Raw genomic sequence first — 27,102 nt, 5'->3', positions numbered from 1 at the left:
ATATGTGTGTGTGGGGGGGGGGCTTCTTTATATGCTGAAGGTCAGTTTGGGTGTTGAAAGCCATTTAGCTTCCCGGCATGAACCCACGTTTCCTTTTCTCTTCCATCTAGCTGTCTCTCACTTCCCCCATGTTTTTACTAGCGCGACATTATCAGCAGGATGCCGCCATATAAACGAAGCTAAAACACAATCCTCCTCTTTAAGGCTGCAAAAGACTTGTAATAGAAAGGTCTTATTTAAATGAGCAGTGTTCTTTCAGTGTCCGTGTACAACAGGGACCATTCTCCCACAGTAGCAGCTGACTCCACTGTCGATGATAAACTGGAGATAGCGTGTTTCATTTGATGGAGGCATTGATCTCAGACGATCTGCATGTGATGGAATCTAATTTAGTCAGGTTCCCCGTTTATTCCTGACATAAACTCTTCCTGTTCTTTGGACTAGAGGGATGTTCGTCTCTAAAACCCCTTGGATTCCTTTAAAACTCGCTTCAGCTTCTTCTGTTTGTAAGACAAACCAGAACGAGTCTGAACCCGCTCTTTGCGCTGCTGCACAACATAGTATTAGGTAACCGGTGAATTAAGTTTGACCTTCCTTATTATGATTCCCCTGAAGAGTTGAAATCCCATCGCTCCCGAGCATGAGGAGTCCAAACCCGGCGTAAAGTTTCTTAAATGAATTTGATCACTTTAAGCCTTATTTAAATTGCTCCACGAGCAGGACAAAAACCTTCAGATTCCTCGTAGCAGCTTCATATCTTCAACTGACAAAGCACAGAATTAGTCAAAGACGTGCAGCAGTTTGAGACCAGTATGTGATGTTCATGTCTGCATAATGTGAGTCTAATGCCTGTTGTTTGATAGCAAGATAATTTCTCAAGTGCTGAAGAAACATGATATGTCTGTAAACGGTACCACGCTGGACCCAAACAGCAGTTCTGCAGAGTATTAAGATAAAAAAAACAACGATATCACAAACCCAACGCAGCCTTTAACAAACACGGCTTTTAAAAGCCGCTTGTTTCATCAGTTTGGTGCTGACTCTTATTGAATTAAACATGAATCCAGTGAATAATTTGTGAACATTGGCTAAAATTAGTCACACTGGCGACTCTTCAGCGGACACAAAAGACTACCGCTCTGGGAACTCTGGTCACGTAGGTTTGAAACCGTGTTTTCCTATTGGAAGGCACCATGAGCACCGGTCAGAGCATGGAGCCGTTTGTGCGAGCGGCTAAACTGGATACCTGCTTGAATGTCTTCAGAGGTAAAGCTACGAGCAGCGTGATAACGTTCAGCAGACGCTGCCAAGCGCTGCTTTGTGTCCACTTGATTGTTTTGCAGGCCTGAGCCACGCAAGGCCACCTGCTGGCTCCCAACACAGGAATAGCAGCGAAAATGGGGCTGTTTCTTACTTTCCTACTGTAAGTGTTGTTCTCCTGCAGTCGCCTGTAGCAAAACGCCCGCCTTATTATTTGTGCTCTGTTAAATAACACGGGCATTGGTTTAGTCCAGAGATCTATATTTTCTTGTTTGTGTGTAACCGTCACGTACCAAGGGACCAGTGAGCATGCATCACAAATAAACGATCCCCTTCATTTGGTATGCAATCAGCTCTTTTTGTTTATTTATTCATAGATTTTCCATTTAATATTCATGCCTTCTCGGGCTATCTAGGTGCAGAAAGGAGAATTTGCTGCCTCTGAGGCGGCCGGGGCCAAAAATCTTGTTTCAGCTCCAATGAGCCCAGTGGATGAAGAGAGAGAGGGGGAGCGAGGGAGCGAGGGTGGAGGAATGAAAGAGCAAGGTTTCATGTGTTCTCTACTAAATGAGAGGCAGGCCTTGAAGGTGACAGGCTGTGTTTATTACTGATCTGTCAGCCGGTTAATGGGAAGAGGAGCAAGCTAAGCTGTGGAGCAGAGACCGGAGCACGCAGGCATGGGAAGCGCCGCGCGCCCCGAGCTGTAACTCTGCCATTAGAGAGACGCCTCTCCTTCACGTGCATCGCGCCGCCTGCTCAATGTCATTTACAGCGGTGGAAATGAAGTCTTCACAAAGACGTCATTCTGCTTTACTGCGTTGAAGTTGGCCACAAATGTGCAGTGGTAACTACTGTTAATGTGATATGTGCTGAGACTGAAGCTGTGGCTCTTTAATGTGGCTGCTCCGTCTCTGGGTCTTTGCCTTTCAGACGTTATGATCCTTATTTTGGCCTTATTGACTTTAATTGAAAGAGTCTTGCAGTGATCTCGCATCCAATTTCAACACAATGGAGCATTCTGATGTAGAGCTTATGTCAGATACTCTAGAATACCTGTGTGAGCTTTTATTCACAGGTTTGCTAGTCGTGACTCAGACACTCTTTGTCTTAAAGCTTTGTAGCGTTTGATTGCTCTTGAGCTTTGAGGTTTTATCAGCTGCCCTTGATAATGAAACCTCTTAGTTTTCTGTCTGACTACAGGGTGAAAAGGCAGCGGTAATAAATGGCTCTTTGTGGTGGGAACAGATTTGGCTTCCTTATCTTTACTGAGCATTGTTACCTTCATCAGTCACTATTACCAAATCCGTATCAATCAGTGTTTGACGTGATGGTGCGTCAGTGACTGTGAATGAATGGTTCACGTTCTCCTGTGGACGTGCAGCTTTTATTTATTCATCTGCCTGAACAGGACAGAGCTCTTCTGCGTTTTGATTGAGATGTACGGTGGATGCTGCATCATTCTAGCACCAGGCAGTTTGTCTGACGCTTGTGTGGCTTACGCTCCTGGGAGCTGATTCGAAATTGATTCAGTCTCCAGGAATATAACCTGGATAAATGTGCAGCGGGTTCATACGCTCGGACCAGTGGAATTCAAAACATCAGACTTGGAACAGAATTATTTCTCTGCTGAAAGTGATCTTTACTTTTGTCATGAGGGAAATTGGAGCACACACACACACACACACACACACACACACACACGTCTGGAACCGTCATTTTCACCTGAGGCTCGTATAGAACAGCTAATCAACATTCAGCCGTTGTTCTCTCCCGAATGCAGCGAACGCGCCACACTTTCCTCTGTGGCCGCACACGTACACATTGATTCATGTGTGTTGGTGTGAGTGAGTGGAAGCCCCTCTAACATACTGTCAATTTTAAATGACTTCATCTCGTAGGTGAAATCATTCTAGCATATAATTGTTCTAATTGATTTTGTCTTTAGCTTCTATTATCACAGATTTAAAATAACAACAGCTTGACTCCTGTTCTGTGTGCTCCCAGGTTCTCTTCCTATTACCACATCTTCTCTCTCATCAGAGATCAATGTGGGTCAGCGCTGAGAAGGGGGGTGTGAGACACATGTGCTTCGCTCTGGGATCAATGTCCTTGATTAGTGACACATAGCTCGTGTGTTTGGCCATCTGTTGTGAGCTTCAACGCACTTACGCTGCCTCCTTGAATTTTTTTTTTGTTGCCTTGTCAGGTTAGGAATTGAGAATCAATGGGTGGATTATGTGCACAGTTCAAGTAAGTGATTGAGGTGAGGATGTTAAACCAGACACATTCAATGAGGCATCGGGTCACAGGTGGCTAAAAAGTGTTGCTGGATGTTTTTTCCTTATTGAAGTAAATACTGAATCAAATCTTGTTGCCGTCTTCTTATTACCTTGTTTCCAAATGTTTGCTCTAAGTCTTCTACAATAGCAGTTATAATTATATGGCTCTCCACACAAGGCTCAGAGCCAGGTATCTGTTGTTCTGCATTTTCCTGTAAACATGTGATTATCTTGGGAAAGCTTCGAATTCAGATCCGTCCATTCCTCTCTTTATTTAAGCGCTTCTTCTTTTTTTTTTTTTTTTTTTTTTTGTTCTGTCCAGCAGTTAAGCAAGCAGCATATATTACGCTGAATGCCATATTGTGATGGACAGCTTTGCTTTAACAAGAAGAGTATATATAGAATATATATACTCTTCCTGATTTATGGTTTATTTAATGGTTTATTTAGCTAATCCAAAATGTGTGTGATGTTGCTGTGTTGGTGGACAGGTTAGGTTTCTGCTTTAGGGTGTGTATGCGGGAGGGTGGGGGGGAGGGGGGGTAAGGGGTGCAACCAGCTGCTGAAACCAAGCAAATCTGTTAAGTAAACAATCGGAGCAAAAAAAAAAAATAAAATAAATAAAATAAATAAGAAGCATGGATGTACCTTAGGCTAACACATTCATAACTAAACAATTTTTGTGCTGTGGTTTACCTTGGAGATTAATACTAATACCAATAATAGTGCTAAGGTATGTGCACATACTAATACAAACATATAGCGCTTCTTCTTTTAAGGGTTGCTGGAGCCAATCCCTGCTGTCACTGCGCGAGAAGCAAAGTTCACCATGAATGGTCACCGACTGCCCAATAACAAAATGAGTGGCTGTGCATTGGTGTAAACACAGTGACACAGCTACCACCAGGCCGTCGACACTTCTATCCAAACACTTAACCAATGTAATCACCTTGTTGCACTTGAGAGGAAGATCAACAGAGGTAAATTCCCTCAGCAGCGGCTGTCAGCTTCCTGTCAGCTGCCTGCTCTAAAGCCAGCATTTGATTCTTGCAGTTTTCTTCTCCCTCTGAGAAGAAGCAGACAATCGTAATTGCCATTAGCCTCGGGGTGAGACAGCACAGATGTGTCAACAAGGCCTGACTTTTACCGTCCAAGGGAAGTCTGAGCAAACAGCGGGTGTGGAGTCCTGTGTGGCTGAGCAGCGATCGCTCGGCGCTGCCCCGGGACTCCTAACAGACCATGACTCCACTCCTCATTACAGGACGGGGTCAGACCACCCCAGCATGGGAATAGATAATGCAGGGGACGACGCGGGAGCGGCCACCTATCCAACATGACCGGCTTCAAAACACTTGATTACAAGTTACAATACGAAGCTGGATGATAAAAACAATTAATTGTTATGCAAAAGATTTACTGTAGTAGATGCAAGTAGAACCAGCAAGTTCTGGCCTTTTCATGTGATGAATCCGTTATCACAACAGATGCTTGTTTATTTCATTTGTCATGTTAAGCTCTAGTGGTTTTCTGCCGTTTAACAAATCAATGCATCCGTTTTGTTTTTCCAAATCCACTCCTCCTATCTTTTTTTTACTTCCTCGTGGCCTCCAAAAACCCTTGAAAAATCCAATTCCTTATCTTAATTTGATCACAATTTCCTGTAGCAGTCGTAATGGAAAGGCGAAGATGAAAGACTTGAAATTCTAATTAAGCTGTAATTGCGGCAGAAAGTTGATATTTTCCCTCCCTGTGCGTTTCCAGCCAGTCGTCCCTCTCCATCCCTGTATGTTTAGCTTGATCTCCTCAAATTTATTTCCTACTTTGTAACCAGAGGCAAGAGCCCTTGACTCGCTGCCCCCACAGCCGCAGCCAAGGCAGCCATTTAAGTTGTGATTAAAAATTAATGGCTGAGTGAGAGGCAGCAGCGAGGGAACAGGGAGGGCAGAGAAAGCGAGACAATGCGTGAGCAAGAGGCCGGGCTTCGGAGGGGAGCGAGCCCAAGCCGCAGCTGCTCCCTCATGGTGCGTTGGAAGGCGTTCTCACAACTCTGCTGTGTTTAACTGCCCTGCTCACACCCCACCATGAATATTGCATTACCGCACTATAGGGCTCCTTGTGTTACCCCCAGTGAGCTTCCAACAGAGCTGCAGCCACTTTGCAGAAACAAGGCAGCCCCCACTGAGGCTCCACAATTAAGCAGACGCATCACAAACACACAAGTGCTTGTTTCCCATCTATTAAGCAAATCATTCCTACCAGCTCCTGGTGCCTCCTCTATAGGCTGCACTTGCTGTTAATGGTCATATTTTAATACTGCTGTAGTTACCACATTGTCCTGCCTAGTCAGACTCTTGCATCGCTCTCGCTCCCTGGTCAATACGTTAGAATAAAACCAGGTTTTCTCTGTGGTTAGTGGTGGAACCTACATCGTAACCTGCTCTTTTCCTCCCTCTGCCCTCTCACTCTCTGCTGTTCCATTCAGGCACTTCACAGTCCATTACCCATTAATATATGCACTATATTTCAGTGCTGCCAACATTATTCCCCTGTCATGCAGCTCATTCAGGATTGCAGCTCAAAGTGCTTTGATAGGATTAGCCAGCTACTTAAGAGCAGGCAGTTTTACCCATTTGTTTTGTTTGTTTTTTGCTTTAATCTGGGGTCAGATTTTCCAGTTCGGCCATCGCTCAAAGTTTATAGCAGCTGTTGACTAATTAAAGTTAGCAAACAGCCTTTTGAGATATGATCACATAATGAAGTTGTTACTAGTATTCGTACTGGAGTTCTTCTGTTCTTCATGCTGTGCTGACGGTAGTCATAGTTAATGTGTGAAAACTTTACACGCTCAACTGTAAATGGTAGTTTTAGGCATCAAAGGACTCCAGTTGAGTGTGTTCACTACATATTTATCGTCGCTCTGCCAGGTATGAACCTTAGTTGCTGCTTCTGAGCTAAAAGTAAACAGTCCCGTGTGCATAATATTAACTCAGCACCTCATGTGCTTGGTACTGTTTAAAAGCAATGCTAATTATTGATATTCCTTGAAGGCAAGTTGCACGGCAACACTGGCGGTGGTCTGAGGAGAGTTGTTCACATCAATTACACTTCTATTGAACCAAAAATGGTCTAAAGTGGTGAAGGAGTGACGCAGCTTCTCAGACGGCTGTAGATTTGTGAGGAAGAACATCTTAATGACAGTTATTCTGTGAAAAAGCGGTGAAATCTCTTTACCTTTATCAGAATCTAACTTTGAGTAACTGAATGATTTGAGGAATGGTCTGATTGTAGCTTTCCTTTAAATGTTCGACAGCCTTCACCCAGTGGATGAGGCATCGCACACCGTACGGTGGGACGTTGCCCTGTGTTTAAAAGCTTTGACTCCAGCTGCGAGGAGAAACTACTGCAGGTTTATAATATGTCTTTTACATAATGATGTGATATAACTGACAAAAACCTGTGTCGATCTTTTAATTTGACACTAGACACAGATTTAGTCACTGCTGTAAAATGAATTTGTTATATTTGTGGTTCTCACAAAGATATTTTATCAGGTAAAAGGCTGAAGTTTATTGTCTTTGAGCTCTGTGTGATTTTTCTGGGTTTAACTGTCTGTTAGAAGGGAACTCTACAGACTGTGCAGTCTCCTGCAGAGTTGGGTATGTCACACACAGAACTAGATGCCATCTAACAGCGCAAAGTGAAAAGTCTAATCAGATTTGTAGAATGCTCCTTCCACCTCCCCCTCATCACCCACTTCCTTGTTGCTACACTCTGTTCCTTCCATTCTTTTCATGCTTCTTACATAATTTGTTAATTATGTCCTATTTCCTCTGCTGCTGCCATCACCGTTCTAGCTTTAGGTGTTATTTGCAATGCTAATGAGGCGAGGCAGCAAGTAATAGCTTGTAGGGAAAAAGAAGCTGGCTGGAAAGATGGTGATATGGTAATACACAACTCACTCTGGCACGCGGACAATTCTCTTGGAGAGCGGCTCCGTCGCTGCACATGCAGTGACACTGTATAAATTTTACTAGATCTCCTGAGCACTATCAAATGGCAATAATGGAAATCCTAAAAATCGGAGCCTGGTGGAGTTTGCTTCCAGTCGCAGTCTCTGAGTGGATGCTATTTTCAAATGCGCCAGATTTGTCATGTTAACTAAGAATTGGCTGATAATTTCTTTGGAGAGCTGTATATGACGTATTATGATATGGAGTAACCAGCTCTGTCACCACAGTCAAAGCCATGTATAACTGTATTAGGATGGAAATACAAAACCCCGGAATTCAATTATACCTGACATCAAGAAGAAGGAAATCTGAAGATCTGTACCTTCACTGTTGCCACTTTTCATTTTGCCCATCAATGGAACAAGATCATTGTGGACTGAGGCATGAGGCGAGGAGACGTTACTGGATTTCACCCCTGTCAGCAGACGGCAGTAGGCCGCTCCCCACTTATCTCCCTACAATCCATGTGATTGAAATTACAGTCACGCCACCGAGAAAGCCAAGTAAATGGATTATTGAACAAGGGTGGCTCGTTCTACAGAGCCGCCTATTTGCGCCCTCTGGTCACACAGAAAAATGCAATACGCCACTGTACATCCAGGAGTCAGGAGCCAGGAGTATTTCTGATATTGCTTCACACACGCAGTCTCTATAGAAGCTCAAACCAATCTCTGTCGTTCTTCTTCTATGTGAGGACACACACACACACACACACACACACACACACACGCACACACACACACACACACACACACACACACACACACACACACAGGCTTATCTGTGCTCTCAGCTTCATTGTTTCTGCTGTGATTTGCCCATGAAATGCTGCCAACTTGGTAGAATATTTTAATCCTTCTTGTATCACTGCTGCCAATTTACAAATAGCTGGTTACAGCTAAACCACTGGAAAGCCACACTTACTGAATCATCGCCCTAAACCTCTTCCTGCAATACATTCATTAAAGCCTCAGAGAAGATATATTGAAAAGATTCAGTAGGTTAAAAACAACCACAATATTTGTAAATTGTGCACACGAACCACACGTCCTCTCCATTTGCAGTTGTATAAAATGGTTTCTCGAACTCGCAGGTCTGACCTGAGATGAATGAAGGTAACATCAGTGACCAGAAATCACTTCCTTTCTCTTCATTTGCCCAAGGTTTTATACGAAGAGCAAACACGGCTTCCAACCGAGAGCATCCTTGACTGGTGGACGCTCAAAAGCCATTAATGACACATATTTAAATTCTGACAGTAGGGCCAGAAAATTCATCTGAGGTTACTAAGTGGGTTTTCAGAAAATCATAAGGGGGGAAAACAAAAGAAAGAAATTCTAATTCCTAATAGAGTGTGAAGCTTTTGAACTTTCAAATTTAGATTTTCCAGCGAGGAAAAGATGTTTTTGATATTGTCAGGAGAAATTGGTTCGAACTTCGTGAAGAAAGTTAAAGGAAGGTAGAACGGAGCTGCCGGGTAGAGCACAGTTGGTTCCATATGACATCCATAACTTGGAGTTTTGTAAAAGCAGTAATTATCACTTATGTGCATAAAAGTGGAAGGTATTTAAGCGTTTCAGACTCTGAGGATCTTCTAGGTGTCCTGGTGTGGAGTGTGAACCCATTGGGGTTCACACTCCACAATGATTGTGATGTCTAGTTTTTGTCAATTTAAATTTTACAGTTTAATACATTTTACTTGAGAACATTGATTTGTGACGCTCAGAAAGCCTCTCGCTCCCTGCAGGTACTTCCTTTTGGCAGAATCTGACCAAGCATTTTGTCTCATCTCTTGGTTCTTGTTCTTTTGTTTGACTGGAGAGCTTTATGGGAAATACGGAGGAGAGAGGGAGTGAATGTGCTGTTTGACGAACGGAAACATTTATGGAGGGTTTCAGGGACGAGGGGGAAAGATTAGAGCGGGTGCCATGAATGGATTGTGTCCTTACATTTACGATATGAGGGATTAAGTGTTTCTTGCTGTTGTAGGATCACAACATAAAGCGCGTCGTGGTTCACCTGCCTTCTCATCGTGACTCTCAGACTCACTGTGCTTGATCCAAACCACATTTGCTTCAGTGTTCTCCACTGAAGATCTGTTTTTTGTCCGCAGTGTAACTTCATTTTCTTGTCCTGTGTGGTAAAACAGGGTCCATCGTAGTTTGTTTAAAGTCTGTGACTATTTTTGGATATTTGTAGTAAACAGAGCTTTGATGTGTAATCACCTTATAACTAACAAAAGAGAGCGTTTCAGCAAACAGTTGCTTACTGACACATCCTGCTGTTATGAAGCAACCGTAGCCTTCATGCCATTCATTCCTCTCCACCAATAACCTCCTCCTGGGGCCAAATATCTGGCTCTAGTTTCCAAATGCTCAACTGCCATAACAACTTCCCTCCAGCGCCTCCACATGTAGTGAGCTAGGCTGGTGGTTACGGCCGTCTGCTGTGACTGAAAACACGGCTGTGTTATGTAGTGGTTAGTGAACCGAAACAGCTGCGACATCAACCTCTGAGGAATGTCCTGCGCCTCCGCCACACACAGTTATGTGCCAGGATGCTAAAATGAATGGTAGCAAATTATACTTGGGTCCGACTCATGTGCAATCCACATACTCTTTAACCTTTTGGGATGTCTGTCGCTGCTGCTGTTGTCTGACCTGACTAGTGTGATCCAGTAAATGACACCCAGTGAGATGCAGATTACACAACATGCAAAGAATGTGCAGCAGAGTTCAGAGCACGTTTCCTTTTCCTGCTGCAGAACATCATCGCTAGTTATCATAAATATTCAGCAAGATCAGATTTAGATGCTCTAAAATCCTAAATTAAAGTTAAATATACTGTGCTTCAGGATAATTTAAACGTAAGTATAGAAAAACTAAAATCACTGTCTGATCAGTGAAGTTGCAGCTTTAAGTGGTTTTGTTTTTTTTATCGTAAAAGAAAGAAAAATACAAAACCAGAAGTGACAATTTAAGCATAATTGCTATGTTTTTTTTACTATATTCATCAGACTCTCAGTATCCAATGGTCCTCAAAATGAATGGTTGTGTTTTTCTGAAGCTCAACTACTTTATGTACTCGTGAAATGAAGCTCAAATAAGCTATAACTGCAAATAGCAGGAATCCATTTAGCTCTAGCGTCGTGAGAGTCCCACAGCCTCATGGAAGTCTGAGCGACGCTCTGGAGTGCACGTCAAGAGCAACAAAGTTTTTTAAGACCAGCTTAAAAAGTGGAAAGTTCTTTTAGCGTTAGTCTTTTTGTTTGTTTTGTTTCACCATAGATTTGAATCTGACTTTTTTGTTTGAGCAGAGCGCTACTTGAAAGGGCTTTTCATACGATTGTCTGCTCCCCACGGGGTTTGGTACTGGAGCCTCAGCAAATAGACACAGAAGTGAGAAAATGAAAAGATAGAATAGTGTCTATTCCAGTGTGCTGCCTGCTGCATGACGAAGGACCCGCACGTGTGCATGCATAATTTACTTTCAACCTGCATCAAATGCAGCTTCATACTTAAACCTTTATTCATTTTTCCATTCTCATAATTTTACATTGTGGCCTGCAACCAATTAATTCCTTCCATAAATTTGCTGTAATATAAAACATTCGAGCCAAGTGTGATTTCATCAGATTCTTATTTTGTCCAACCCATAAGACCAAAAGGTCCTAAATGGTTGCTTCTCTATCACATGCACAAGCTGTGAGAGTGGTGGAGACAGAGTCAGAGTAGGAAAAATGGAGTTGGTGACACTTGAAATGACTCTGCAGCTACTCACTGTATGAGCTCTTAAAGTCTTTATCTCACCCTCCCTGTGGCTGGCGAAGCCTCTTCACACTTTGCCTGAGAGCACCTGAGCTTCAGGAAGCGGCGCGTGTATGCACACACACACACGCAGCATCAGCATCAGCATCAGCACCGCCTGAATCCCACCTCAGCCCCAGCTGAGCCCCTCTGCTCACAGCGGCTTCAGGACGCCTTCTCCAGCCTGCTTAGCGACGGATGGAGCTGGATACAGGCCAACGCCGGGAGATTGTCAGTATAAAAACACTTTGTGAAACAGGCTTTGTGTGCGAGAGATAGCGTCTCGTGGTTGTGTGGTTCCCATGACGACAGCCCCGTGAAGTGTTTGTTTTCCTTCTGATTTGCCACTAGCCGTGATTACATAACAAAGGATCCTAGCTCACCTTAATTAAAGTTTTAGATCTTGTTAATAGCAACTAAAGTGTGTCATGTAATGGAGTAAACCTGACACCAATGCCCTGCTTCTCTACTTTTTCCCTTCCTGCCGCTCCGACTGTTCCCCACAAGGTCAGAATCCGCTCAAATCATCACTTTGCTCCATTTCATCACCTGATTATTTCAAAACAAACAAGCAGCTTCTTCACATTGTCTCTGTTCTGTGGCTGCAATGAAAGATTTTACAGTGAAGGTGTATTGATTGTTGAGGTAATGCAGCACATTGTGTGATCAGAACTAACAATAAAGACATCATATAAGCGTAACTGTAGTCCAGCAGCCACTTGTTCCTCCGGTGCCTTCCTAGTGCGCTGCCTATTCCTCTAGCAGCTTGTTAAGCCTCCAGTTGACCCACTTTACATGCAGATCTGTTCACTAAACCCCCTAATGATTCCTTTGTTTCTTTTCAGTGAACCCAACAACAGTATGTACTTTATATTAGGGCCAAATAATCCTGGAGCCGTAGCGAAACAGAAGAGACAAATGCCGAGTGTAGCCACACATCAGCGGACTTCAACCTCCACTGTATTCAAATAGGAAAATAATTTGGATTGAAAATTAATTTGAAGGTTTTTATGATGACTTCATTGTTCATGTGGTGATTGTTGTTTGGCAGAGGCTAAGTCTCAGGTTCTCGTTTTGCAAACAGCAAACAGACGACTGACATGCGTTTGCAGCCAGCTGTGAAGTTCCAACCTGCAGAATTTTCTCATCTAATCAAAGTTAATTAAATAATGACTAATGGATGAACAGCTGACGTTCATTTTACCTCGTGCTGTGTTGGGTCGACAGGATTGTTTCTCATAGACTTAGACAGAAGGACGTGTTGTGCGTGTAAGTTTAGGCTTTGGTTTTATTGTTTTGACACATTTGCTGTTTGACACCACATCTGAGTCATATAGAAACGAGACATTAAAGCAGAGAGAGAGACAACAGTTCGCCTTATTAGCAGCAGGAGGTAAATATTAATGCCCCTTGTCGAGTTTGGCTTAGACACAGAGGAGGTTGAAACCTCCAGCACAGATTCAAGGCTGTTTATTTTCAGACAGGTCTCAGAGCCTCTTGTTTCTGATGGCGTCGCGGGTCCAGCTCAGCAAGTCAAAAATCACACTGCAGCCGCCATTAACACAGCTCCCTGTAAAAGCATGGAGTCATTCTGAAAATCTCCTTCATTAGCTGCAGCGCCTCGGTGCCTCCCCTCCCCCGCTCTTTAAAGAAATCAATAGCATCTGCTGCTAGGCTAAGCCTGCTTCACCGCTGAGGAAGAGAAGCAGTGGGAGAGCCAGCCTGAATGAGGATTAAGCTGTTTGTGGGGCGACTATTCCTGCGTTAGTCCAGACTCATGATACAGTAAAAGAATGAACTGTAGCCGTGAATCGACCATCATGCTTTAACTTTCTATTAAAATGTATGTAAGAAATAAGGAGCAAAGGCACACTCTGGATCTGTGCAGCAAGCGTTTGTCACATGCCTACAGTGGTCATGGGTAATTAGTGTGTGACGCTGAGGACTGCAAAGCTAACAAATGACGCATACAACAGGGCTAATTGCATGTTGTGGCATATTTGGCGCAATGCTCCGCTCCCCCCTCTTCCAGTCTCACGGGCTCTAGTGAAATGCCGCCCTTTTTTAAGTATTATCATAAAAACACATGACAGCAATTCATGATAATCAGGAAGAGGCTCTGCTTCCTTCCCCCAGCTGCCTCTGTTTATTTGCTCTGCATCTGTTTGAAGTGTTTCTCTGTCTGAGCAGCAGAAGGACACAGTGGTGGGGGAAGTGCTCCTATATGTACATGTACACTATCTGTTTCCCTGTCGGGGCTGTAGTAATAATCCTGTGTGTGTGTGTGTATGTATTGATGTAGGTTCATGTATGTTGGGATGAACTCATCTGTGCCGAGCGTCTGCCTGAGCGCATTGGAACAACATGGCTCCATTTCCATTTTTATGAACATTCCCGTCACCTCGGTCAGAGAGACTGATGGGAGGAGGTCTGCAGGATCGATGTCCTCACGTCTGTGGCATTCCAAGGAGCTCGTCGCTGTTACCTCCTTCCTCCGCTCCCGCTCACGCCCTCCTCGGCCTAATCGCACGCACGCACGCACGCACGCACGCACGCACGCACGCACGCACGCACGCACGCACGCACACTTACAGACACAGCGTTTCTTATCATTTCACATCCTTCCTTCAGTATTTCTCACTCGTCTGTGGACAGGATACATTCTGACGTTTGACAGAACACAACCCCCCCTGCAGACGGCCGGCCTGCAGAGACCCAAACATAACCTTGAGGTAACGTAACCTTGAGCTAAATGAACTACTTAACCACACCCAAGGGATTCCTCTGGCATTTGTTGGTCATAATGTTAGCCAGGGGTACTTAAGCCACTTAGCAACAACCTCAAATAAGAACCAACTTGGCGCTAATGCGTTGTAGAAAAATATGACAAACAGGCTTGGTCAGTTTTAAAGCCCCAGCTGTTATTATTTTTGACAGAACACACACACACACACACACACACCATTTGGCGTAGGCTTTTATCCAAAGTAATGAGAATTATGTGCCGTAGAAGTGGAAGCACTCGCTCTGGCAGCGCCTGTGCTCTTCTCTCCCCACTGAGCAGTGCAGCACCACATGCAGCACACAGATAGATAAATCCTCAAGCACTGTCAGATTAATCAGGAATGATGGCGGCTATTACGCAGTGTCAGGCAAATAAAATGTGTTCCCCCGATTCTTGTTGATGCCATTGCAAGAACACAACTTGCCAAATTAAAGCCCCCTCTGGGCTTTTAAGATAAACAGCAGGAAGATAGTCTGGCAAAGTGCAAAGTCTTTGGATTTGACTGTCAGAAGGAAGACATCATCCTCTTCACATGCCTGGTCTGAGACATGTGAGGCAGAGGTTTTGTTCTTCTCACCCACTGATGGTATTAAATATTCATAAAATGTGCACAGAACCTCCCTCTAGCTTTGTATAAATGTCATATAATCCTGTAAAAGATCCTGCATTAGAAAACAAAACCGCTGGATCTTAAGGACGCATGTTTTCAGATGCTCAGTCCAGGAGCTGCTCATTTGCACACACTCCAAAACATTATTGCAGGATCTAAGATTACTAAATAATTTAGCGAGGTGCATTAATATGTTATTTGTGCCAAAGTGCTGCACAATCGATGGTAAGGTCTGGACTTGAGTTATTCTTTGTTCTCTGCTGCCTCACTGTTGCTGCTGCTGCTGCAGTGGGTCCGATAAATCACAACCAGTCGGAAAAGATCCATTGATGAGGTCATATGATCCACCGATATTGTTCACTGGATGCCAGGTTTCCGCTGGTGATTCAGTTCAGCAAATTGTTTCCACAGCGCAGAGCCCCTGAAGGGAGCGTAGTTCAAATACTTTAACATTTACAGTTATGGCTTTTAGCGTTTTCGCAACCTAAGAACTTAATTGATCATTTTTTTTAACTTCGTTGACAGAATAAATGAGATGTAGCCTGGTCATGAGTCACCAGTAGGTGTGTTGTTACCTGTAGACATAAGCATGTACTTTACTACCTGGCTGCCTGAGACATAGACCTATTATATAGACAGGATTTAGGTCTGTCAAGAAAAGCAGCATGTTTTCCAAAATGCTAAACTGTCAGAAAAAAAGTTGTCAGAAAGTTGATGAAAAATCCACTGGTGGCAAAAAAGGTTGCTGGCAATGCACTATATTGGTTTTAGTAAGTTTACCTCCCGCCAGTAGAACACGGTCTGATTTTCAAATGGCTTTTTGCCCAGTATTTGAAGTGCAAATGTTCTCGTAGCGGCCGAGTCCAAAGGAAATACTGTCCAGTATTTCTGAATCAGGCTGTACATGCGGCCGCGTTTTGATCTGCCTAATGTTTGCCGTTCTGTGGGTTTTCCTTCGTAATGGTTTTGCGCTGAAGCATCTAGACCCATATGTTTACACAACTGAATGATTCCTGTGTGTCGGTGAGTGGCGTCGGAGAAGGGCCTGCCTCACTGCATCCTCTCCCCAGAGATGAGTCTTATACTTGAGCTGACTGTTAAACAACAGGCACCACTACAGCAAATCACTGTGCAGAAACAAAGCGCTGCACGAAGCTTCCCGTCGTCTGACCTTAAGTGTGTGTGTGCGTGTGCGTGCGTGTACGTACACACATGCACATGCGTGTTGCCCGTGAGCGCGTACATGTGTGTGTCTGTGTGTAACCGTGTGAGCGCTTTCCTTCCGTGTATCAGTGCATGTGAGGAGAAAGTGCCTGCAGGGGTGTCAGCGGAGGTTTAAGATATTCAGCTTGCTGTCAGCACCGACACATTTCTCCCTCTGCACCGCTGCACACATATGCAAATGCAGCCTCCTCAGAATGCAGAGCACCAGATCAGCTTCAATTTATTCCGTCGGCTCTCCCCCCGCTCGCCCTCCCCAGCTCTCTGTTCTCTCTGCTCTCCCTCCTCCTTTGGTTTTCTGTTTGGTCTTAGCTGCTCTGTTCATGGCATATGCCCCCAGTGAGGTATTGTGGGGAGGTGAGAGGATTTCTAACGAGCAGCTTCAAATCTAGGCTTAGTGCAAGGAAGCGCTTCATTCTTTGAATGTGGTACAAGGTACAAGAGGTGTGAGATCGACTGTCTGCTGCATCTGCTCTCATCTGCTGCTACGCGTGTGTGGAAGCGTCGATGTCGTCGAGGTTTGTTTGTATTGTGCACGTGCAACAATGTGCCGCCGACTGTTGTTAATTACCACTGATGGAACAGCAGCAATCTACATCGGTAACAGCGAAACGCAATTAATTAGTTGCCAAAGCGCTCTCAGAAAGGCTATCTCACCAGCACAGTGTCATCAGTAATCTAGTCTCAGCATAATCTAAATGCCAATGTCTATCCTCCGTGATCCATCCCCAGCCCACAGTGCATTTACATTCTAATTAGATGCGGCCAAGGCCACTTTATAAGGAGCTTTTTTAATAACACGCCTGCATTCACCTTTTCAGAGTCCCACAGTGAACTAAACTTTCATTCTGTCCCTCTGATAGTGTGGCTACTGAGGATCTAAGCAGCTTTTAAAAGACCTTGACACCCGCGTGTGGAGCCTGACAAGGTTTCCTTTACTCCAGAGAATACGTTGTGAATGTAGAGCTGTAAGAAACGGAGCCGTGGTGTCAAAGCAGGAGGAAAACACCAACGCTTCGCCTCCAGTTTGTCCGTTTTCAGACACGGCCGACATTTGACATTTGTGACGTTTAACATTTTAATGGAGATTTTATGTTGCTGCTAGTTCTATTACACTACACTGATATATGTGTCTGTAACAGTTTCCCTGTGCATCACTGTGCTGGTTGGTTCATTGTTTGATTGTTAAATAGTAACAACATTTAGCACAACATTTTTTTATAAAAACTTTTCTATTAATTAACAAATCATTTATTTGTTTTAATTTCCATTTACAACCTTTCAGACCTGGTTTCTGTCCTCGTTTCCACCTGATCCCTGGTTTCACTGGATTAACACTATTACTGAGTTGTAATTGGATGTAATTAGCAGTTATTTTTATGATCCTCTTATATGATGACACTCTTTCTCTAATTTGATGAGATGTGACAGCTGCTAGAACAACATGTGGTTACAGGGCTTTTAAAGTGCAGTGGGGTTTTGATAACACATTTTTCTGACATTAGCATGTGATAGACGCTAATGTGAAAATAACAAAGCGTGTGTGTGTGTGTGTGTGTGTGTGTGTGTGTGTGTGTGTGTGCGGTAGAGAGAGAAATGACTTCACTGTCCATTTCCAGGACAAAAGACTGAGGAGGAGCTTGGCCAGTGCAAAGCAAGCATTAAAGTGTAATGCTGAGGTTGATTCTCATTCAGATCTTACCATGTTTGTTTTTAGAATGTTCTGTTGCACAGTATCAGAAAACTGGGGAATGTTTTTTTAAAAATTTCTAATTCGTCTTTGTTTAAGGCTTGTTTCGGTTTATGACTTAAAAGAAATCTTCACTGACCTTAAACGGGGTTGAACAAAACAATCTTGGGTAGTATATTTTCTATGCAGAGACATTATCATTATTCCTCCTCCAGCACAGCCTTCTGGATGATTTGCCATGGGTTCACACACTACAACTATACTTGCCCAAGCAAGGCTGGGAGGGGGCGGAGCCATGTTGGGATGGGGGCGGGGCATTCGGAGAGGGGGCGGGGCCAGCCTGCCGGAGCGCCACTGCTCAGTCCGCTCTTGTTTTATCTCGCATACATGTACAGCGCTAATGTTCTATGGCCGGAGGTCCTGCTGTAGATCATTTAGACAGCGAGTTCTTCAGCACACACAGTCTGATATTTGTTGTTAGTTGCATGAGCCAGAGTTCAGCAACATAAGCTAACGCTGTCCTCGACAGTCCACAACGAGAAGCAGCAGCTCATATCTGTGCTCAAACTTCACAGCGCAAGCTAAAACAATAAACGGTCGAATACAGTACTTACCGACTACTCATTCCACCGTTCTGTCTCGGCTGATTTTCCAGTTTCTTCTCTGTTTCCTGAAGCTACTTTCTAGCTCCTCCGTCCACATGTAGCCCAATACTGTCGTCAGCAGTAGAATCCGTAACTTCCTCTGAACAAAATCAGCAGCGGTGAAATTCAGCACAGGGATATTTAGTTGTTCACATCTGGTGTGGTGCAGCTGTCTCCTGCACACAGCCGACCGTTGCAGGGGCAGGTACAGAGAAAACCAATAAGCACTAGTTGTTTTTTGAGCCCAGGGCAAACCATCTGTTTACCGTGGGAATAAATGATAACTTCTCTTCATAGAAATTATGGAGCAATCTGAGTGCCCCTTCATTCTTAAATATTACCCGTTTTGGTCGACCCCCATTGAAAACCGGTGAAGTTTTTCTTTAAGGTTAGTGATCGACTGACAATACAGATGTTTCAACGTGGATTCAAACAGCTGTTTCCCATGTCAGTCCAATAAGACACAGCATTAAACAAATTCATACTTCAGCAGGAGGCTTTGTCTCTGAGCTGGAACCGGTTCGACTAATGTCAACAAACTCATTTTACTCCATTATAAAATTAATTGTTGTAAGAGTTGCACAAAATGGGTGAATATTGTAATCTGTGTGTAATTCATGTGAATTCAGCATTTACAAGCTGCAAATACTCGGTGCCTGCTGATATTCAATTTGCCTTTGTATCGTGTGTGATCTCAGGCAGATCAGAGAAAGACATTGCTTCCTGCATGCGGGTCTGTGAGGAGATGCTAAAATCATCCACACATACACAAAGCCCTGATCACACAGTTCACTCCTCATGAACACAAACACAGAATTAATTTAGTTTTGTTGCTGCTGACTGTGAATTTGAGCAAAACCTGGTAGCTCCGAGAAGAAAACATGCACACAGCCTTGACGAGATCCAGGCTGGGACGTGTGACCTGAAGTGATTCTGAAGAGGAATTCCTGTTTAATAATTCAAATTAGGATCCAGACTTTCTCCCATGTCACTTTCTGCAGCAGCCTGTAAGAGAAGTGATTGAAAACCTGTGAGGATCTGGAGTATCTTAAAGAATGGCTAGTGGCCGCAGGGGAAAGCTGCTCAGGATTAGTCAGAGGAAGTGATGAACCTCCTGCCTCAGTCATTAGAACAGTGGTGCCTGAAAAAGACGGGTGATGTTGAACTGCACTAACAGCATTCAACAAAACATGAGGTCACAGAGGGACTGAAACACATGGCTTTAGGAAGCAGGATTCATCTGCAGCATTGAACCGGGTCTGAACACAAACCTTCACGTCCACTTATATGGAAATATAAAAAGCTAGAAAATATTCAGTAGAAGAACTGAATAAAGTTTGTTTATCACAAACTTTACATGTAGCTACAAGTGGAAATTACGTGATGCTGGTAGATGAGGAGCAAAGCGGATACACAGCAGCAGCAGCATTCAGTTTAATGACGCTTCTCTAATTTAGAGACCCAGATCGAGGCTCGTACGCGTCGGGCTGTAGTTGAGTTTATCATTTGTGAGAGGATGAAAGTGACACTTCTTCTGCAAGCAACGTTGTTATGGCTAAAGCAAAGCTCTGATGTGTGTATTTGTGCAGCAGCCACAAACTTTGGATTTGTTTTTGATGGTTTTCATATTCGATTTCAACCAGTGGAATAGGATTAAGAGCAGAACACGATGGTGGAACAGGCAGAAATCGGCATCAGTCAGCGTTTGACTGATGCTAAAAGTCAGACTGTCCGGTTCCGCCATCAGACTTTCACTGGTTCTCCTGCTTGAGAGAAAAGTGAAGTGAATATTGATTTACTGTGAAAGAGGCAAATACTTGATCCATGTGACCAGAGAAAAGCAGCCACAACATCAGATTTGTTACCAAGTCTGAGTCTCTTCTCCCTCTCATCACACGTGGCTGCTTCACATTCAGTACGTTACGAGCTGATTGATTAGTGTTTTTCCATCAGAGTAATCCTTTATCCTGGTGCTTCTGCAGTGAGGCTCCACCTCGCAGTCTCACTTTGTCTTTCAGTTTGCGTCACATTTGCTGAGTGTAGGATTGTCATTTATTCAGATCCATTTGGCAACTGACCAGAACAACCGATGCCTCGTATCGACAGCCTGGGGGCACGAGATGCCAGCAGCTGCCCATTAACAGTGAGATTGTCAAAGATGAAACCACTTGGTGCTTGTCAGCATGTGTAGAACCTCGGATACAAGCCTCGTGTTTAATCCTGTGATGAGCTCAAATGCTATCACTGAAAAACTGTGAAGGAAGTGGAACATTTGCAGGTTTTCTTTCATGCACATTCCTCACGTTGCTGCTTGTTCCACTTTCCTTGCTCATGTAAACAGCGTCTGTGCTCCTAGTCATCAAATGGCTGTTTCCGTAGAGGAGGCAGGAGATGATGAGTGAGATAATCACTTCTCCGTGTAGCGTCTTCATCACGCTGAGCTGCAGACGCAGATATTAACCAGCTCTCGCTCCTGGACCGGCCGCCGAGCGCGACCACCGCCGCCGCCCCAGCTTGTCAGACGCGCTGTGACAAACTGTCATGTGCGTGACTAAACCAGCTCAACGCGATGGCGGTGCCTGGAAAAATCACTCAGCCATCGCAGCCCCTCGGTGTCTGTGAAAACAGCTTCAGGCGGGAAGCTTTGGACGGAGCAGGAGATGGGGAGAGACTGTTTTGGTGCTTCTCCCTCACCCCTTGAAAACAGCATGCCAGCACAAGTCTCGCACAGCACCTTCTCTATCCACTTGTAAATTCAGCAGCTCGGCAGCACAGGAAGGGAATGTAAATTAGGTGTGACTAACAGCGAGATGGGAATCCAGGCAGAGCCCCCTCCTCTCCCGCTCCTCTCTTGGCTACAGAGGCTTCTGTACACATCCACTTTCCTGCAGTGCTTGAGGCTGTCGGATTGGTTTTGCGTGCAGAATGACTTCAGCTGGCGATGTACTGCGCTGAGCCCCGATAAGGAAAAGAGGATAGAAGGCCTTTTTTAATATATTACATTTATCTTGAAGTGGGGGCCGCTTCGCTCCGTCTTCCTGATTGGCCCAGTCATGCTTGCTGAACTATGGGAAATACATGACCACGCTTGATTCCTCCAGAATAACAGGCTACATTGACCGGTAGAAGCTCACATGATGGATAAACAACAGGCCACAGAAGCTTTTACAAACGTTGACTCAAGCTTCTAATGTGCACTGTGTAAATCCACATCTGAAATGGTCCTAAAGAAGCAGGATTCCTTCAGCTGCACCTTGGCAGCGACGGGTGTCGACTGGACGCGGGATCGGTTCATGAAAGTTGCTGAGTCAGATGTTCCAGTCACATACGTTACCTTCATGCCTATTGGTGCCGAGCTCACGCATCAACGGTTGATTCTCCCTGAAAAGCTGCCTACAAACAGTAGAACCTCAAACGGACGTTGCCCCGGTGATCTGCACGCGTGTTCAAAGTCCGGTCATGTGAGCAGCAGCGCCGGTGGTGTTTCCTTTCAGGCGGCGTCTCGCTACATCACCAGGTGTGGATCCGACAGATGAAAGATCCTCCTAACATCTGTCTGTCGTCCCCTCTACAAACTAAAGACTCTGCGGCCGGGGCTTAGATTTGATTATTAAATATGAGTCCTTGTGATGAGATTATGCATTTGTGACACAGTACAGCTTCATCAGCTCGTATCTGGTGAAAACACAGCTTTCCAGCCACTTCCTCTCACTTGCCCTCTCTGCAGGTCCCTACGTCTGCAGGCGCCCTGGCGCTGGTGACAGACCGCCAGCTGCTCGTAGTCGGCCTCCTCTGGGACTCGCTGTAACGGAGACGTAGGAGGCGTTAAATTCGATCAGAGGAGCTGCTGGTGCTCGCGTCATCCTGTCGCGGTCCTCATTGGTGGGCCTGAAGTAATTTCCACGTGTCAAAGTGTGTCATCGGAGATGGTATCAACATGTGGTCGCAGTGTATATGCATAGCTGTTCCAGGTTTATTAACCAGGTGCAGTGGGACGGGCGCGTAATGAAACGCTGAATACAGAATCCAGCCTTTTCATTCCTCAGCGCGGAGGCTGTTACTCTGAGAGAGAGAAACAGCAACCAGCCAATTATTCTTGTGATTATTATTGCAAGGAAGCCGGTGGGCCCGCGTGCTATTGATGTCAGCTCGGAAGTCAATGGGCTTCTATTTCGCTCTAATAAATACTCTTTGCACCGCTGCCCCTGGATTTTCACAGCGAACGCTCTGTCCGTCTGCGATGAGCTGCGTTCTCTGTTGTTGGTCACATGTGAATATGTGAGGGAGGACTGGGCTGCGTGTGCTTTATGGGCTCGATGATGGAGAACCAGCCCTCTGCAGACAACCCGTGCTTTTTTATGGCCTCCTCCCCAGCTGCAGCATGTGGGCAATAACCTCTCTCCAGCAATCTCCAAACAGTGCAGCAATCAATGGGAAATTATCTCAGCCAATCGATGGTGGCCGGCCGCTCTCTGCCTCTCCTGCTGTCCTGCCGTCTGGATCCTTTCCTCTGCCCGTCCCTCGCCTCGTTCCTTTCCCTCTCATTTCTGCTGTCTCTCTGCTTTTTCCACCCACTCCTTCGCTCCCCCCACCCTCTGCGGCTCCCCCCCTCATTCCTTCCCTCCAGCTCTCCCAGCTGCACAGCACCTACTCTGAAATGCAACAGCTCAGCAGCTCCAGAGCCATTAACAAAGTCGCATTCACACATAGACTAACGTGGCCGCTTTGACTTTCTGCGGAACACAGTGATTCTGATCCTGTTCACCACAGGACAGAACTGGACTGACTTCATGTCAATGTCGGACGTGATAATGTGTGGATCAAAGATGTGAACAAAGGCGAAGCTGTGGTAGTTCAGGTGCTTGATAATGTTACTGAGTCATGACAAGGAAAGTACCAGATCCAATTTCCCAGCAACCACAGAAACCAGCTCTTACTCATACTGTAACTCAAATCAAGCAAGTAGAGACGAAGCCAGACCATTAGCAAAAAAAGTCTGCTTATGCTGCACAGCTCCACTCTGACTCCAGCGCCATCCTGGCATTTTATGATATGGTTATTGAGCTCTTAACATCTAATATTTATTTTCCCCTCAAACAACAGTAGAGTGGAACTACTCCGAGCTCCTCTGCTAAATCTTTAAAAAGCTTTATTTAAACGGGTGAAGTCATCTTAGATAACCCTCTGGCAGCATTCACGGACACATTCCTTAGGCCTTTCCGCACCGAAGCAACACTTGTTCCTGGCAGAGCAGACAGACAATGACAGCCATTCAAGCAGGCCTGGAAAGAGTGAGCGCACAGCACTTCTCCCCAACACCTTGTTTATGCTGCTGCTCTCCTCGCGGTTCAGCCCTAACGCCGCCGCGTGAAGTGACAACCAGCGCCGCGGCCTCACGCCTCCGGGCTGCGTATCATTCTTTCCCCTCGGCCGCGGGTAAACTGGCAGCTAATGGTTTGACAGACGGGGCGAAGGCACCGGGTTATTAGTTTCACTCAGGTTTACACCAGTTCCGAGCTGAATGGCGCTGCTTCTGCACGGGATCACGAGCTGAAACATGAGTGAAAGCTGGCAGATCTCTGCAGGGTCCTGGGTTAGCGACACGCTATAGTTAAAGCCATGAAGCTGTGACTTAGAAGGAAGCGACTGCTGGGAACAGCATTGATCGACAAGGTGCTCTTATCTGTGTGTGCTATGAAGTCAACATTCAACAACAGTAGACACATTGTTGGGATTCTCCACTTCTCCAACTTCCATCGGGGGCAAATCACATCTAAAATAATGTTTAGTTTCCTTTGATTGTACATTTCTATGCTGATGACAACCTCTTTTCTGTCACTTCAGACTCAGAATGAAATATTTCCTATTTATCAAAATTTTGGTCTTAAGCCAAAGAAAAATCAAGTCAGGCCAGTGGAAAGAATTTACACAATACGCCTTGAAAGTGGGATAAAAGTATAAACATTTAAATCATTTGTGTGACTGTGATGACAACAGCATTGTGTGACTGCATCAGCGTTTATATGTGGTTAGTCTCATATTCCAATGTGTATTGATTTATAGCCCATTAATTAGTCTGTTGCTATCAAAAGGCCTCTCTCTCTCCCCCTCTCGCTCGTCCGTCTTGCTGTCCTCATCCACTCGAGACTGCCTCTAATCAGTGGGCCTTGAGCTCTGTGGAAAGGTCACTCTGTCCCTTTGATGGTGTTTTGATTCATCCCATCCTATTCTCTCCCCTTTCACCCCCTTTCTCTCACAGGGAAGCTGGAGAGTCACTACCACCAGGGTGCCAAGAAGGGGCTGGTCCCATCAGCTGCGGAGTGACGTCAGAGAAGCTGAGGAGGAAGAACTGCTTCATCTCATGGGAACAAATGATGTTTCCTAAAACACATTCTGCACTTGCTTGTTATTGGAGGAGTCGGTGTTAGTGCTGACATATAATCAGAAGACACTTGCAGTGTTTGAATCACCGGCACACAGTGTGTGTGTGAAGGACATGGATTTGTCATCATTATGACACAAATTGTGCTTTGTGTTAAAAAAAATTAAAAAAGTGGCATTTAAAAAGCTTCTCTCTGAAAATCTAGGACTGCTGTGTCATTGTAACATTCAGCTTTGTGCTAATTCTGTTGTTTACCTCACACGTTTTGCAGAAGTGCCCATCTACTTTCATAAGTCGTCACAGAAGCGGACTTTTCTTCTTCGGTTGCTCTTTCTTTGATTCTATCTGAACCACTTTGTAGACACACTGTGACTGGAAGGAAGATTAAAGAGACAGCCATCAGGGAGAAGGGAGATGCTCCCTTTAAACGGAGATAAGGCCCACATTTACAGAATGTCTCCACTAGACTTCCTTGGTAATGCATGTGGCTGCATATGCTATAAAACAGAGTGTAACAGGGCACAGCAGGGCGCGAGGGTCAGACTATCAGACACGGAGCCTGAAGGTTTGCTTTGTCTGATTTAGTCTCTTTAAGCCATGATGATGGCTAATCATGCATGTAATAATGAAGTTAAGAGAGAGAACCTTCAAGAATTCTCCAGGTTCTGAAGACTGTTTTACCCAAAGTGGCCTTGAGTTCCACAGAGCAGGTGTTGGCTCCCGAGCCGTAGTTTGGTATGAATCATGGCGTTTTATAAGCGGGTTATCCGATTCGTAGCAGGCCATTTCATCATGCTGCTATCGCCACGTCTTCTAAAAATAAACGCAGATGCTACATCATCAGCCCGAACCAGTGGCTCTGGACTCATTTATCTGAGGTGCTGTGTGCTCACGCACACGCAGGCTCGTTGGCATCTTTATTACCAAGTCTCTGCTGCATCAGGTGCTGGTGTGACAAGCTCTGATTGATATTCTGCCAGTGCAGTGTAATTTTGTGTTTATTTCCTTCCAGATGTGTTGACTGGCTCTTTGACTAAGCTGATTTCTGCCTGAGGTCGTATTTCACCATGATTTGAGCCTAGCGTGAATCACCGGAGCGCGCACACACCCATCCTGTGCCTGCCTTTGTCATTCACTGTTGATTAGCTCAGATTTACTCTTGTTTGAGTTGCAGATTAGCTCCAACTCTGCTCCACTCGATTCTTCGGGAGAATGCGTAGTCGCCCCTGGCCGTCCAGTAATCTCCCTCCCGGTGAATGTACGAGAGCTCCTTTGTGGAGTAGGAGGCGCTTCCTTCTGTCGCTGAATGAGCGATGACAGCTACTTGCCCCGTGGGTGGCCCGTCTCGTGTCTTCCAGGTCAGGGGCATCGCTCTGAGAGCAGACATCCAGGTTAACATAAACAAGGCTTTTGTGGCAACGCCTGCTGTTGCTCTCTTTAAATAAGCACCATGGGACCGTGGGCTGTGGATTTTTCCTGCACAACATGATGTGAGGTACTTGTGTTGGGAAACTGCTTCAGGTGATTCGTTTAAATAATGGATGGACAGTGTGAGTCAACTCCAGCAGCAGAGCCGCTTGCCACAAATCATCCTATTCTAAATGACGACTCTGACGTTTTAAGAAATACGTTATTGACTTTCTGACAGGCTAAAAACAAAAGAAGCAGTTAGCTATGCTTAACTCAAAGACTGGGAAGTAGCCCACCAGCTAGTGGAGTCTGAAGCTCTCTGCTTGGTCACGGTGCCTCAGGCCTCTTCTGCTGCATCACAACCCATCACCCTGCTGTTTGCTCTGCTGCTGGAGAGGACACTAATCAGTCCTGCAGGGCATCATCCAATTGTGAGCGCCACCTGTTCCATGAGCAAGACGTCCAACTGAAACGCGGCGTCCAACTTTCATCCAGTTAGCTAAGGCTTTAAATTAAATTAGGCATTTAAGCAGATATTTGATGTGTTTAGTCCTCATTTGAGGAAGATCCCAGCTGCATTACCTGATTGGAATGAAATGCAGTTGACTGCCGTCCAACAGCATGCCCTCCTCCCCACCCAGCCAAGTTTCCAGTTGTAGAAGCAGCAGGACCTTTGTGTGCTTGCTGAGAGGCTGATTGGACCGAGGGCGCGAGGTCCCATCCCCCATCTTCACAGGCCTGCAAGAAGAATTAGGCTTTGCAGCACTTTAGAAGAGGCGGTGGCAGGTGGCGGAACAAAACAACATGGGAACGGCTCGTGGCTCATCCATCTCGAAGCGCTGCCTGCCGGGACAGCGCGGAGCGCAGAGGAAATATTTAGAGAAGGAGATTTCCAAGATTGTCTCATTGGAGGTAATTTGACACCAGTGCATTGAAATGAGCATAACAGTCCCTCATTACCTCAGCAACAGCGCAGGACTTCCACACAGGCCACGAGGAGAGAAC

General features: G+C 45.2%; 1 protein-coding gene across 3 annotated transcripts in view; it reads left to right on the top strand.

Moving 5' to 3' along the window:
* The window catches only part of trip4 (thyroid hormone receptor interactor 4), a 44,756-nt gene extending 19,884 nt beyond the window's left edge, over positions 1 to 24,872 (top strand). For 2 of the 3 annotated variants that reach the window (XM_055507528.1, XM_029143574.3), the window contains one exon: positions 24,565 to 24,872. In XM_055507528.1, the coding sequence (XP_055363503.1) occupies positions 24,565 to 24,690 (126 nt within the window). In that variant the 3' untranslated portion in view covers positions 24,691 to 24,872. Of the gene's footprint in view, positions 1 to 3,264; positions 3,632 to 24,564 lie in introns of those variants that run through there. The other variant, XM_041070023.2, reaches the window with a different exon arrangement.
* Positions 24,873 to 27,102: the final 2,230 nt, after the last annotated feature.

This window comes from Betta splendens, chromosome 3, assembly GCF_900634795.4.
Source record: "Betta splendens chromosome 3, fBetSpl5.4, whole genome shotgun sequence".
Classification (NCBI taxonomy): domain Eukaryota; kingdom Metazoa; phylum Chordata; class Actinopteri; order Anabantiformes; family Osphronemidae; genus Betta; species Betta splendens.
This window is presented reverse-complemented; position numbering and strand designations above follow the sequence as displayed.